The sequence below is a fragment of the Solanum pennellii genome, chromosome 1 (genome assembly GCF_001406875.1).
Source record: "Solanum pennellii chromosome 1, SPENNV200".
Taxonomy (NCBI): domain Eukaryota; kingdom Viridiplantae; phylum Streptophyta; class Magnoliopsida; order Solanales; family Solanaceae; genus Solanum; species Solanum pennellii.
Genome location: NC_028637.1, coordinates 88,448,861 through 88,464,326, shown reverse-complemented (window position 1 = coordinate 88,464,326; position 15,466 = coordinate 88,448,861). Strand labels below are relative to the sequence as shown.

Sequence of the window (15,466 nt, the reverse complement as noted above, 5' to 3'; positions counted from 1 at the left end):
TATGTTAGAAATTTGAAAGGTCAAGATTATGTAATGAGAAGATTATATATATATAAATTATATAAGTTTTAATTTATTAGAGGGGTAAAATGGTAATTCAACTTTTAAGTTTTGAGCTTCATGCTTATAATAATATATGATGTTTAGTTTATCTTTGAGTTGCTTGGTTGGATTTTAGTAATAGTTCTCCCACCAAAGGGGGTTAGGGTGGGTGCCAATCACAACAATTTCGATCGTGACACAAGCAAATCAAAACAATGATCAAAAGAAAAACATGACAATTAATAATAAAGTGATGTGAATTATATATGAAAAAAAAACTGTAAACATTAACAAGAAGGTGCAGTCACTGAACACAAACCTATAGACTACATGAATATGTTATTTACTACAATCTATAACAATTCAACCCAATTAAAGACTGGGATAAGCTAGTAAGAAGAACACCTCTTAACTACCTATTAACCTTCTACCCTTATCCACAACTTCCGTATTCTCATATCTAAGGTCATGCATATCCTCAGTAACCTACAAATGTGTCAAATCTTGCCTAATCACTTTTCTCGAATACTTCTTCGACCTATCATTGCCTCTCCTCAAACTTACCATATCCAACCTCTCGCACCTCCTTATTGGAGAATCTACGCATCCATTTCACATGCTCAAAACCATCTCGATCTCCCTCCCCTCATTTTGTCCACCATATAGGCCATTCTGATTTTGTCTAGAAAGTCCTTATCCTATCTTTTCTAGTATACACTATGCCGATACACCTATCTCAACATTTTCATTTTCTCCACTTACTTTTCTAAATCTGAAAGTTCTTCACTAACAATATTTCACCCCATACAACAAAACTGATCTAACCACTACCCTATAATACCTTTAAACTTTGGTTATACCTTCTTGTCACAGGGAACTCAGATACAAGCCTCCCTTTCATCCATATCGCTATCTCATCGACTAATAAACATTAATAAAAATAGTTCTTTTTAAAAAAAAAATCAAAAAAATTGATAGTTTGAAAAATATAAATGAGGTTAGGTCCATGATCTATATCACAAATAACCACCATAACAAACAAAAATTAGAAAGGAGAAGTCCAAGGCAGAGCAATGGCGCATATAGCAGCAATGAGCGTTTCCCAAATATCCTCTTCAATATACATGCCGGAACTTCCACTCAAGTCTCAAAATCCACAGCCCTCGTCCATTTTCCTCAAGAGAATCAGCGTAGCTCATAAAAGATTCAATCTTGTTAAAGCTACCGTCGATGGGTCCCCAGTCCCAGCTCCATCCCCTGGTCTTTACTCTGCTAAACAATTCGAGCTCACCCCTGAAAACGTCGATATGGTTCTTGAAGATGTTCGCCCTTATCTCATTTCTGATGGCGGAAACGTTGAGGTCGTTTCTGTGGAAGACGGTGTCGTTTCCCTCCAGCTTCAAGGTTAGTCTTTTCTTTATCCAATTCACTTGATTTGTTGCTGGAACTTAAATATTTACTCCATTAGTCATTACTCAATTGAGGGATTACTTGTAGCAGGTATCAAGTTGTTGTCTTTCTGAGTTAGTTTGAACTTTTTATCTTGTTGATGAAATGCTTGTATTGCCACAAAAATTAACTCTTTACTCAAGGTTTGAGTTGGACCTATACAGTAATGGATGTCTATCAGTAGCCCATCAATCTTTCCTAATGAAAATTTGGTACTTTGCGCTCCTTTAGACAAGAAATTTAACAATATTATCATCAATGATCACCTTGTACTCTAGGGAAGCTATTTCTGAATCTATGTGAATTGTTAGATGTTCTTTGGTTTTGCATGTCTGTATCATAATGGAGACATGCCAATGGAATTTTCGTTTTTGGTGGTGTCTGCATTTGTGTTTTTATTCTGGACTTAATTTGATGTGAAGATTGAATGTTGGAATGAGGCAAAAGGAACATATCTCCGAGAAGTTATTTGTTTCTATCCATGGTAGGTTCTCGTAGAGTTACCATAGGACTTAGTTACCAATGTACTTTTAAGCTTAGATGATGCTGATGATAGACTGTGATGTTAGTCAAGGAGAAAGCTCGGAAATCTGGCAAAGATGCGTTTAGTCTAGAGCAGGCAGTTATACGTTATGCTACCTATTTTTTTTGTTTGTTGATAAGGTAAGATTTTATTAGAACAGTATCTAACTGATACTGCGGAAGTACAGAGAATACTGGCTTGATTACATCAAAATCTTAAGCAGTCTAGCATGTCCATCATGTTTTTTGAATCCATAAAAAAGTTTTAAATCTTTCCAATAGGACAAGTGGTGCAAACAATTAGATTCAATAGATTGCAATTGCTCCATTTTTCCTTCAAACATCTTTTATTTCTCTCCAAATAGTCCAAGCTATGCTAAGAGGAATAGCTCTCCAGATCTTCTTTAGGGATGCTTCTGGACATGCAGTTCCCCAAACTTCTTTAACACATTCTTGAACTTCATAGGACTTGTCCGATGGATTCCAAAGTTAGCTATGAACATGTTCCATGCTTTCCAAGTAAATTAACAACACACCAGCATATGATCCACAGACTCACAAGCTTCCTCACATAAGTAGCATGTGCTGCACATTGTCCAACCCCTTCTCTTCAAATTTTCTTGAGTTAGACATGCTTCATGAGACACTAGCCAACCAAAGAAGAACAACTTTCTTTGGGACTGTAGTCTTCCATATCATCTTCCAAGGCCATTTTAGTACTTGCACCGGCTAAACAGCATCGAGTATTTTACAGAATGAGCTGTGACACTAAGAGAACGATCACATTGCCGGTCCCAAGCCCCCACAAAGGAGGGGGTTGCCGGGGGTCAATTAGATATAGTCTATCTACCCCATAAGGGTAGGGCTAAGGCTGTGTGCATCTTACCCTTTGTCCAGAGTCTGACCTCACTCGTGGGATAACACGGGGTTTGTTGTTGTTGTTCAGCTGACAGTAAAAGAACCTTTTTTGCTAGCTTCCCAGCTGAGGCTATTTTCTCTTTCTGGAATTAATGCTACTGATTGCTTCTTCTGAATAAATAAATCAAATTCTTCCACTTCTCTGCCAAAGAGATTCCTTCTGAACTGGAAGTTCCATCCTGAATCAGTAAATATATCAGCTAAGAAAACTTTCGGGTTATAGGACAATCTGTATAGGTTGGGAAATTGATTTCAGCAAACCAAAACCATCCCAGTTATCTTCCCAAGTCTGATTTTCTCCCATTGCCTACTCTCATGAAACATACTTTTTGGATTCCTCCAAGAGATTGCAAATGTCTCCAAACAGCTACTCCATATGGCGTCTTCTCTGCTTTAGGTGCCCCAAAACCCTCTATTCCATAAATTACCTCTTTTCAGGGAACTTTTACCCCATCATTTAATCTCCGTAGCCATTTACAGAGCAAGCTTTGGTTGTGAGCACTAAGATTTCTAACTCCCAGACCCCCTTCCTTCTTATGTTTTGTTACAAATCACAGTGCTCCACTACTAAATAAAAACTTCTCCTTTCTGCATTACCTTCCCATAGGAAATGTCTTCTGATCTTATTAATATTCTTCACCACACTAGCTGGCATAGGATTCAGAGACATTTGATAGGTTGGAAAGCCATCAACACACTATTTACTGATGTCAATCTTCCTCCAAATGATAGGTATTGTTGCTTCCATGGAGTCAACTTTCACGCTTTCTCAATTACACCACTCCACACAAAATTTAGTGCCTATCCGCAGTCCCAAAAAGGTGGTAGGGAACTTTTCAATCTTGCAATTCATGATATCAGCCAGCATATTAATATCACTGTCAACATTCAGAGAAAAATTGAACTCTTGGCCTTGTTGATTTTTACTGCTTCGAAAGGCAACAGAACCACCCTCAAGTGCAGCACTTGTTCTCTTTCAGCCTCACACATCAACAAGGTATCATCAGCATAAAGACTACGAGAAGTTTCTATAGAATTTCCTGAATGACCCGCCATTTTAAACCTTTTTCCAGACACTTCTCACAGCAGTTTTAATAATCTGACTCAACCTGAATAACTAAAAGAAATACGTGGGAGAAAGTGGGTAACCTTGCCTCAGGCCTCTTTGAGAATTAACAGTGCACAATGAGTCCATTGAGGGTGGTTTCAAGGATTTTATTCTCCCACTCAAGGTTGTGAGTGGCTTACTAAGTTAAAGTTAAAATTTTAGGACTTAGTAATGCATAAATACATGAATAGCAAAGTATAATCTCTGGAAGGCTATCTTCCCCACTCCGTCCTTGAATGTACGTGAACAACTTTAATGACCGCTGATGCATACATGCAGCAACAATTGGGTAAAAGAGTACTTGTCGATAGTCTTGGTTTTGAGTAAGCACTGGATTAGAGTTGACATTATGTGTGCTGAAGAGAGATACCCCAAGAAACCAGTGTCGAAGTTCCTATTTATCGAGTTTAATATTTTATAAACTAAAAGCAAGTCTCATCTGAACTTTTGACTTAGTATATAATACTCCTCCCTTCCACTTTGTTCGGCACTATTTCCTTATATGTACGAATGATACATTTGACATCCCTATATTTCCTTATTTGTCTGAATGATACATTTGACATCCCTATATTTCCTTAAGCTTTTGTAGTCACAAAATTGTTAAGGCAAGAGATCAAATTTTAGAAGTTTTAATAGCCACACAAATATTATGGCAACTTAAGACCACAAATTTCGATAGTCTTCCTCTCTTCACTAAACTTTGTGCAAGTCAAACTATGACAAACAAAGTGAAAAGTAAAAAAGAGGGGGCGGGGCACTGCAGTTGGAAGCACCAAACTATGTTGTACCACCACCGCTACTTACTCAATTTGATTTAGTTTATTTTCTGTAAAATACTTAATAGATTAGATAATGAATGTTGTTTTTTTTCCTCAATAGGGAACTGAATGAGTCTCCGAGCTTACAATTCCAACCCAGCCTAAGCTTGCACAAAATGTTTGGCAAATAATGTAAGCCAATAGAGTTCATGAATAATAGACATTTATTGATTAATGTTTGTTAAATTTCTTTTTTAACAAGTAATATTTTCCAGATAATATACTGGTTGAAAACCAATTCTTCTCTCTTATTTCTGTTGAATATTTCCAAAGCCTACACATGCTTTAGTAGCCCCTAAATAAGGTAAGAGAATAGGATAAGAGATCTTTATTTCCTCATGCCTCTCGGTATCTTTCTATCTCCTAGGATACCTCACTGGAGTGACTAAGCAGAACTTGGTAAGATCACAACATTTGTTTAAAGTTTAAAGTTCAGGTTTCTGGTTTTCTTTCTTGTTTTTAGAGTATACTCTTTGTGGAGTGTATATAATAACTATTTTTATTGAGACATAATTCATAAATAATTCCCTCTCTCTCTCTCATAAAGAAATAAAAGTTAGGCCTGCAATTGTGGAGGATATGTTGTTGACCTAAATAAATAAATGTGTCCTCTCTAACCGTTCAAACTTTTCAATGGTGGATGGGGTTTACAATTTTACATATAATTCAATTTCCAATGTTTGACAAAACCTGGAGATCCGCCAATGTGTCCTTTCTAACATAAATGTTCAACAAAATCACAAAAAGAAGAAATGGCAGTCAACCGCCATATATTTCTCCTTAAATAAATCTATGGTAACTTTTTGATTCATAATTGGAAATGCTTAATATTTTGTATGCAATGGATATAGGAGCGTGCGAGAGTTGTCCTAGCGCAACAACTACAATGAAGATGGGGATTGAAAGGGTACTCAAAGAAAAGTTTGGAGAAGCCATCAAGGATATTCGCCAAGTATACAATGAGCAAGTAGTTGAAACCACTGCTGAGGTGAATATTTGCAAATTCAGTTGCTAATAGATGATATTGCATTCAAATGATTTTCAAAATGTCTAACTAAGAACTCATGTTCCTTCAGGCTGTGAATGCTCACCTAGATATATTAAGACCTGCCATTAAAAATTTTGGTGGTAGTGTGGAAGTTTTATCAGTTGAGGAAGGCAATTGCAATGTGAAGTATGTAGGGCCTGAGTCTATTGGATCAGGAGTCAAAGCAGCAATCAAAGAGAAGTTCCCCGATATTCTCAATGTTGTGTTCACTGACTAGCTTGCTTCGCGACAGTATTTTGAGAAATTCTTCTTTTGAACATACTGTGAAGTTTAATGCCAATACTATTACCTGTTGTGTAAGAGAGATGTATACTCCCAACCATTTCGAGCAAACTTACAGTACATGTTCACTATGTAAAGAAATAACAATATAGATGAAGTGGCCAAGTTTTCTTCCCACCTCCACTATATGTATTTTTTACAATTCAATTATGTTGTTCGCATTAATAATGTAGAGCATTGTTGCAAATTAAATTTTTTCCTCATGTCATGTAGTTTGCGATGTTACCAAGCAAGAAGAAGTAGATTAGATATGAAGAGGTGCTTATTGAGCCTTATAAGAAAAGTCACAACAATTCAGAAAAGTCACAACCCATTGAAAAAGTCGCAACCATTGGCACCTTTTAAAACCCAACAGAATTTGATGTGCCATGTTGTAAACTGATTGAAACAGAGTTTGCAGATATGGAGAAAAAAGGTACTGATGGAGGGAATGAAGAGATCAACAAACAGATAGCAGCAGAACTGAAGAATAAACTGTCCCTGATTAATTCGAGGAAGGAGGCTAAGGAACGCAAAGTTGATGATTTAAAAGGACATTCAACAAGAGATGAAGAAGATACGTACTGAAATGGAGTGTCTTGCTAATAAACCTCTGTAACTGCTCAAATATTGATGGTTTCTGTTGAAGTGTGGGTTATTGCTATTTCATGATTAATGATATGCATGGAGTAACGAGTATAATGCACTTTCTCAACTTCTTTTTTTATTCTGTTTTGTTTAAGATTTTAAGTTATAACCTTCACTAATTTTATAAAAAAAAATGTTTAAACTTTTGAAGTGTGGGTTGGTAGAATCCACTTCATACCAAAAATCACTTTATATATAGATTACAAAGAAACAAAATTACTAAATTTAACTTCATAAAATTCTTAACATATAGAAAGGATATATTATGGTTCGCAATCACTACACTATCTGTTTCAGCTTCTATGCAGTGCCAGTGTTAACTCATATCAGTCCTTCCTGGTAAGCAATCTAAATGCGACTAAAGCACAACTACTTTGATGTGTTAATACAGTACAGCCAATACGGCTCAATAATTTAGTGACATGCCAAAGAGACGCGGTAGCAAGGTGAGGTTAACATGCTAATCACAACTATAAGATACAGATGTATATACAGACTGCGGGGACTGTACTCTGATGCAAAGGAGGACCTGATCTCCATAGAAAGGCATTAGAGTGGCATTCTAACATTTTTGTGCCACTCAAATGAGACAGCCACATTTGAAGTTTTGAAAGGCTGGATCATGTTTTCATGGTGGAGCAAATTCAAAAAGGCGCAGAACACAGGACAAAGAAGTTGATTTGAAGCAGCTTCTTATACAGCTCCTTGTAGCTTTAGTCCTGAGTACACAGCAGATGAAAGACGGGAGTAGATGAGATTAAGAAAATTTACTATTAAGCAAGAAAAAGATTTAAGCTATTTAATACTATCCATCCTATGGCTAAATTTCCAATCACTACTCCAAATAAAGGAAGGCATTGAGATGGACAATGCACTAACCCTCCAATTCATCCATCTGAAGTCTTTAACTTGCGAGGCCGTTTTGACTGTGCTGGTGAAGATGGAACTTCTGATAATCGTCCAGGCCCCTGGATCCCCAAATCAACATAGTAGACTCTAAGAACTGTTTGGATTAATTTGAAGATTCATTAAAAATACTAACGACACATACCTTGCGTTTCTGGTCCTTTTTACCAGCTCTTTCCCCTAAAGAACATGAAAATTATTGGCACCAAAAGATGATGTTTGAGTTTGAATGAAACAGAGAGAACAGTTTGATCATAATGGTGTACAGCTTTAAACAGACAGCCCAAGTACTTCTGTCATTTGCTTACCTCCAAAAATTGTAGAATCGGGAATGAATGTTCTATCTTGGTCCGTAGCACGTTGCGCACGCTGTCAACAAGCAGATATCAACTCCATTACTCACAAACAAAAAGATATCTTTATCTAATTCATCTCGCGGAGCACTAAAAACTTTAAGACGAATATAATTTTTTAGAAAAAGGAAAGAGGTTGGTTACAGAGTTATAAGCAGCATCCTGACCTTAGGAGGTGTACCAGGTGTTTCAGAATATGAACCTTCCCGATAAGATGAGCCTTCTGCCTCCTTGTATTGTACCTGATTTTCAAGACGAGCATTAACAAAATTGGGTCATTGGCTTCTTCTGATAAGACAGAAGTGAAAACTGCCGTCATTGAAGCTCTATCCTTGCAAATGAAGCATGAAAACAATACATACACAGAAGGGGGGGGGGGAGATGGTTTTGAACCAAAATATGTGTGTGTGAAAGAGAGAGATGAAAATGGAAGTCCATCTAATCAGAAATGATGGAAAATAATATACTGCAAAAGCATAGGAGACAAATTGGTCAGATAAACCTCAAACTCTTTTTGGGATATCTGACATATTTGTGTCAAATATCCCTTTTTATTTGCCTTGGTGATGGATCCATTAACATGAAAAATTCAAGGTGAGGTGCCATGGTGTTAGGTTATTTTGGATAACATAGTTCTCATTGACGAGACTCGCGGCGGAGTTAATGCAAAGTTGGAGGTTTGGAGACAGACCTTAGAGTCTAAAAAGTTCAGGTTGAGCACAACCAAGACAAAGCATTTGAGTGCAGGTTCAGTCACGTAATGCGTGAAGCTAACGTGAAAGTGAAACTTGATACACAAATCATCCAGAAGAGAGGAAATTTTAAGTATCTTGAGTATCAACCAAGGAAATGGAATTGACGAGGATGTTATTCACCGACGCCGTATTGATGAAGGGTACATCTAAAGTTTTGTGTGATACGAAGTTGCCACTAAAACTTAAAGGCAAGTTATTTAGATCAACTATGTTGTATGGAGCAGAGTGTTGGCCAATCAAGAACTCTCACATTCAGAAGATGAAAGTTGTGGAAATGACAATGTTGCGATGGATGTGCGGGGATAATAAGAGATATAAGATTAAGAATAATGATATCCGAGATAGGGTAGCAGTCTCTTCCCTGGAGGACAAGATGCAGGAAGAAAGACTAAAATGGTTTGGGCATGTGAAGAGGAGATGCACAAATGCCCCTGTGTGGAGGTGTGTGAGACGTAGGGTATGAATCACTTCAGGAGAGGTAGAGTTAGACTGAAGACGTACTGGCAAGAGGTGATTAGACAAGACGTGACACAATTTCAACTTACCGAGGACATGACCTTAGATAAGAGGGTATAGAGGTCACGTATTAGGGTAAAAGAGTAGTAGGTATCAATGCATTGTCTTCCTGTCCGTTCATATTAGTAGTCATAGTATTACTTTTATAGTTTCTTGTCCTTCAATTTCTGTTACTATTTGTCGATTCCTTGTACCTTGATTATCATATTGTTTCATTGTAGTTTTGTTTTACTTATTATCTGATGTTTCTCGTCATTTTGTTACTCTTTTTTCTAGATTGATTTGGATTGTTTTTCCTTGAGCCGAGGGTCTTGTCAAAAACAACCTCTCTACCTCTGAGGTAGGGGTAAGGTTTGTGTACTTTACCCTCACCAAACTCCAATTTGTGAGACTATAATGGGTATATTTAGTTGTTGCCATATACTTGTGTTTCTTTCTCCTAGATAGTTTACTTTTTTGCCAGCAAATTAATTGAAATTGAATGGTTTCCAATTGCTGCTAAGTAATTGTTTGATAGCTAGTTGAGGATAGGTTTTAGACTTGTTAAAGAACTTCTATTATTATTATTATTACAATAATATTTAACTTATTTTTCAAATTAATTTTATTTAGTATGATGATAATATGAATTGAGCTTGACTGAAAGTGGGAATTCATAAAGCCAATCTCAACTTGTTTGGGATTGAGATGTGTTGTTAATCATTTGATATATGCGGCAAACTATTCTGTGTGAGCAACTGAGCTACCAGAATTCTAAGACTCAGCCGATCTTCACTTGAGCACACAACTCCAGGATTTGCCTACACTAGACAATGTCATTTAACGAGAGATGCTTCATTATGAAACAAAACATAAGGCAACACAAAGAAGACTTTTTTAGATGATATTCAAACAGTCATAAAATGTTCATTAGTCTGAACTCTATAGCTAAACCTAACTCGTGATCAAAAAAATTGTTGAAAGCATACACTAATAAATTAAAATGCCAAATACCTGCTTTTGAAGATTTAACAGGGTTAGTATCTCTTTCCTCAGTTCAAGATGCTCCGCACAGACAAGTTTTGTTGGGACCTTTGGCTTCAAATTAACCTACAGATGGGAAAAGAAAGTGTGGATAATCAGATAGCTGAGATTTCACGATGTAATAGAACTTGATCCACATGTAAAATGGCACCCCAACAACACAAGTCCTGATCATTAGACAGCTGAGATTGCACCTCTGATGATGTGTTAAAAATCTGGCCCAGGATAAATGCCAGTGGTTCCAAAGTACATATACAACAAAACAAATGTATTATAGAGAAGAAACAAACCCCAAGGTCTTGTAAAGTTTGTTCAACCCGTTTGATTGTCCGGAGTCCAGCTGAAGAGCTCGCAGCTTGGACCATTTGCTCCAGTCCATATGTTCTCAAATACACGCGCAGCTGAAAGTTTTCAGTTAGTGAGTAGATTGATATTAGATATTACACGGATATGATTCTAAGTATTTTGGCTTTCGCCACAATATTAGTTTGAGCTAATAAGGAACTAGTTGGGCCTTCTGAAGATCAGTTTTTTTCCTTAAAAGGAATAAAAGTTTCTATAACAAATGGACCCAATACTTACTAAAATAGCTCCCTGCAGGAGTCTCAAATCCTAGTCAACTCACATCTTCCCTTTGACATTCTATAGACTGTAACAAAGCTTACATATACTACAAACTACAATAAAATCCTCACAATGTACACATGACCTATAAAGATCAAGGGAAGTGTGACTGAATCGTCCAAGTTGAACGAACTTCGATGTTTTTTACTTTAAGCAGGAAAGAATGATAGGAAGTAGTAGAAGAAATCTTATCCTCAAACATACCATGCGAAGAGAAGCCAAAGTGGAAGCAGTCTCTGACACTGGAGGTGCAGCAATGCCAGAGGGTAATTGAGCATTTGGAGAGGTTGATATTACATCAATACCAGCCTTTTCAGCACCTTCAGGAGCAGCATCTGACACATCGGGAAGTTCTGTTTCTTCAGCGGCCTGAGAACATGCAATAACTTGGTTAGTGCTGGTTTTTCAAAATAATAAACAGGGTAAAGGACATCCAATAACTATATCTTCCCTGGAAGAACGTTCCAGGTAAAAGTAGCTATAGAACTCTTACCTTAGCAGCTTTTCGTGACTCGGATATTCTTTTTGCTGCAGCAAGAACCTAAGACCAAGGTTCGAAGGGCAGTTACTGATTTAGAAAGAACAAAACAAACAAATACATATAATTATGCACATGGGTTGTCAAGAGGCTCCATTTAAGAACTACGACATACAGTTAAGCATATGGTGATGTCCAAATTTCATCGAGGAGATCATTCATTTAGAAAGAGAAACTAGGACGATAAGTAACAGTATGCACAAACCTCTGCGTCCCTACGCTCCTGATGCTTTGTTTGTGAGAGCACCATCGACAGTGCACGTTTTCGCTCAACCTCTTGTGAAGCATTGTAAGGCTCCTATGGTATTGTAAGAAAAAAGTTAGAAACACCACAAGAAACTGAAATTTATAGATCAAAACACCAGTTAGAGGACATAAACTTGGAGAAGGAAGTGGGGTAAGGAGGTGGTCTTGCTCCAAAGAAGAAAATCAGAAAGAAAAATAGCTCAGTTGAGAAAACCACAACTGTTAACTGACCTTAACAAGGGGATGTCCAGCAACATCGGCAGGAGATGGAGCCCTAGCAATTGTAATAGCACGAGACACTACATACGACGAGGTCCAAAACCATCATGAAAATAAAAAGATATTTGGAGTTACTAATCATATAAACAGTAAAAGCTAAATTAGTTTAAGCAATTGATAAACAACGAGCATTGTAGAATACCACTGTAATAACGGTCCTTCAGTTCCTCAACTGTACGATTTGAAGGGAACCTATCAGCTATGATAACGAAACGGAGATCAAACCTCTTGCACAGGTCAAATAATTGATCCGTCTCTTCCTTCGTCCATGACTAACATGTGAGAATAAGTAAGTGAGTTCAAAAAGATATAAGGAATTGAAGAGATAATAACTAATCCCTTCCAATGACATAAGCATCTGTCCTGACAAGGCAGAACACATGGAGATTACAAGCACAATCCAATACCAGATCTCAACAAAGATAAAAATGATATCTTTGTAAGTTGCTGAAGGATATCAACAAAGATAGAATATGAATACCAGTAGCAAGATAATTCATATCACATCAAGCAATTGAAAATATTTCTGCAAAAGCTACAAAATAAATGTCACAATTGGGTAACTGCATGACATTATATTAACAGTCATTCAATAAATGACTACAGTGAGAGTGCTATTACAAGATTCTGATAGAGTTTTAAGTTCAACTCAAAAAAAATAAAGCTCATGATTCTTGATATTGCCTCTTGCCAAGTAGATAACACATCTAACTTCAGATACTATTTTGATACTTACAGGATTGGACAAGAACTTCTCATACTCCTCATCTGTGTACTCGATCACATCCACCGACTGCAGCCATAAGACAGAGCAGATTTAATACCATATATAGAAGAACCCTCAGGAACAAGAAGAATCCATGATATACCTTATTATACTTTGCAAACGAATAGTCACCTGTAGGCGGAACACCATTAACAACTCTGACCTGGGATTTATCAAAGCCAAATGAGTTTCATGAGTGGATGGTTGTCAGTTACTTTAAGCAGATTCTAGATCAGTAGGGACACATACCCAATGATAAAGCTGTAAGTTATCTTTTCTAGCAGAACTTGTGAATGGAAGCCATTGCCACGTAATCTGAATGGAAAGTCCGAAGAATTTATTAGCTTCTCTTAACATCAAGAAGAAGCACCATTAAGAAACATCCACTAGCGAAACAAAACTTAGTTAGGGTTATACAAAGAAGATATCCAGATGACCTACTATTGAAAATAAGTTGTGAGGATTTGCGATTAGCTGGAACTGCACATCAACTTAGTCCCAAAAGCAAATATAATAGGTTAGAATTATACTACATTGCTTATTTTCATGTCGCTAGCCCATTCTGGAGAAAAGATAGGAAGCTCTTCTTCTATGCTGTATATGAGGAGTAGAAATATTCAAGTAATGTTTTAATGAATAAAAATTGTTATCATTTTGGTCCAACTCTCTTCTATTCTTCCTTCAACATAGTTTTTATCCAAATATTCTAAAGTTTATAGCTACTTTCATGCTTCTCTGAGTACATACCATAACCATTAGCAAGGAATTTCAACAGAGACAAAAGAAGAAGTCCATGAGACAAAGCTCCATGGATGACAACAATCATGTAATGACTCGACACTTCAAAACAGAAGAAAATGGAGTATCACAGCTACAACGAGTTTTTTTATGACACCAGCTATGAGAATTGCTTATTGTCAAAGCAAAAACCAAATGCTTAAAAAGAAGTGGGCAGGGAGAAGCAAAGGTATTGTCAATCCAACAATCATGGATTTCTGGTTACTTTTATGCAAAGTACGATACCTCAATCTCATCTCCACCTAGTATTCACAATCCTCCAATAAAGTCTCAATCCTAACTTAATTAAGGTGGGCAACTCTTGTACTGATCCAGCTCTAATGAGGCTCAGTATTCAAAGCATTCCTTATAACATTTAACTATTTAACAATGCCGGAGCTACAACTTACAATTCTACCCAACAGCAAAAGTATTAGCTCAAAAACAAAACATAAAAAGAATCAAAATTAAGCAAATGAACCTTTTCGGACTCCGAAAGAGCTCGCCTTTTCAGCTGATTTATATCAATAGAAGGCATAAGAGGTGCAATTCCACCTGTAAGTGCATAAACCTGAAAACCCAAAAAAGGAAATCAGCAACTCCCGAGCCCTACAATGCACAGTATGAGGAAAAATAAGAGGAATAACAAACTTACTTCTCGCGAAATGCCATCAGGTTTCCTTTGAGACTCTTTCTGAGGCCTCGATTTCTTCTCTTGGGACATTAAAGGTCCATTTTTAGGCAATCCTAATATGTCCTTCGCATCCATATGGAATTGTTTCTGCAAAATTAGGGTTTTTCTGTATGATAAATTAGTACAAAAACTTCAACAAATTAGGGTTTTTGAGTGTGAAGAATCGAAGAACATAGCAGAAAACTAGTTCCCAGGTGAATGGGATTATGAATTCAAGAAGAACAACGATCCGTTTCCCTTTTTGAGCGCGAAATCGAAGAACAGATGCTTTTTGGAGAGGATCGGGCAAATATCCGGGTCGGTTGGCGAACTGCCCCAGGCCCAGTTAATTGGGCCTTCACTTGTTCCAACTATTTACTGTAGTGGGCTGGGTCGCATTTTCCCCCCAATAAGGAATGGTTGGATTTAAGTTCGTTGGAACATTTCGAGTTTTCGGTTTTGAGTTTTGAGTTTGATGTATAATTTTCTACCATTCATAAGAAGAAAGGTCATTCTATCATTCATGTTATGTATTAAACTTTACTTACTCATGGAATATTTTTCATTTTTATCTAGATTAATCGTCACCGAAAATACATAATATTAGAGATGACAAGAAATTAGTTAATGTTAATCAATGAAATAATATAATGTTATTTAGGACATTTGTAAAAAAGGTTAGCTTTGTCTTTTTAACGAGAGATCTCATATATTACACACAAGATATTCAAAAAGACTATCTTCTTCTATTGTATTTTGTAATTGATCAAGAAATCTTAAATTTTCATGTTATTCAAATAGAAGATATGATTGGGTAGGATTATAAGTACTAATCTATTGGACATTTGAAAAATTAGACATTAGTATTTGACATATATGATATGAATAGGAATGAATATAAAGCATATTATTTTTATGTGTTTGGATATAAAAAAGCTAACTTTCACAAATAGCAAACATAAAAATTATATTTGTGTTATAGCAATAGTTTGTATAATCGCACTCCATAGCAAACATAAATATGTATATTTTGCTATACATATACAAAAGAAAGAAATTGTATGATTTCGCTATGTATATACAAAAAAACAGTTGTATAATCTGCTTTAGTATTAATTTGTGTTTGTATAAAGTGAGAGAGGTGAGTGAGATATGGGAGATTGGTGAGCGTGATCTAGGAGAGGGGGGGGGGG

General features: G+C 36.5%; 2 protein-coding genes across 2 annotated transcripts; one reads left to right on the top strand and one right to left on the bottom strand.

Annotated features, from left to right (window-relative positions):
* Positions 1-1,040: 1,040 nt before the first annotated feature.
* On the top strand, positions 1,041-6,377 carry LOC107007953 (nifU-like protein 1, chloroplastic). The gene is made up of 3 exons (XM_015206814.2): positions 1,041-1,446; positions 5,712-5,848; positions 5,937-6,377. The coding sequence occupies exons 1-3, from the start codon at positions 1,116-1,118 to the stop codon at positions 6,123-6,125; spliced, it is 657 nt and encodes a 218-aa protein (XP_015062300.1). The 5' UTR covers positions 1,041-1,115; the 3' UTR covers positions 6,126-6,377.
* A 656-nt stretch (positions 6,378-7,033) lies between these two features.
* Positions 7,034-14,559, bottom strand: LOC107007952 (SWR1-complex protein 4). Its single transcript, XM_015206813.2, has 17 exons — positions 14,256-14,559; positions 14,082-14,171; positions 13,073-13,138; positions 12,927-12,986; positions 12,794-12,850; positions 12,200-12,329; positions 12,010-12,077; positions 11,738-11,830; positions 11,488-11,535; positions 11,199-11,363; positions 10,661-10,771; positions 10,341-10,436; positions 8,244-8,318; positions 8,032-8,092; positions 7,869-7,903; positions 7,697-7,785; positions 7,034-7,536 (listed from the first exon to the last, which is right to left on the bottom strand). The coding sequence occupies exons 1-16, from the start codon at positions 14,367-14,369 to the stop codon at positions 7,705-7,707; spliced, it is 1,350 nt and encodes a 449-aa protein (XP_015062299.1). The 5' UTR covers positions 14,370-14,559; the 3' UTR covers positions 7,034-7,536; positions 7,697-7,704.
* Positions 14,560-15,466: the final 907 nt, after the last annotated feature.

Coding starts and splice junctions, on each gene's coding strand:
- LOC107007952 (XM_015206813.2), bottom strand. CDS start 14,369: ATGGATGCGAAGGACATATTAGGATTGCCTAAAAATGGACCTTTAATG. Junction 11,831..12,009: donor CTGGACATCCCCTTGTTAAG/GTCAGTTAACAG, acceptor ACAATACCATAG/GAGCCTTACAATGCTTCACA. Junction 7,786..7,868: donor AAAAGGACCAGAAACGCAAG/GTATGTGTCGTT, acceptor TTGGGGATCCAG/GGGCCTGGACGATTATCAGA.
- LOC107007953 (XM_015206814.2), top strand. CDS start 1,116: ATGGCGCATATAGCAGCAATGAGCGTTTCCCAAATATCCTCTTCAATA. Junction 1,447..5,711: donor CGTTTCCCTCCAGCTTCAAG/GTTAGTCTTTTC, acceptor CAATGGATATAG/GAGCGTGCGAGAGTTGTCCT. Junction 5,849..5,936: donor TAGTTGAAACCACTGCTGAG/GTGAATATTTGC, acceptor ATGTTCCTTCAG/GCTGTGAATGCTCACCTAGA.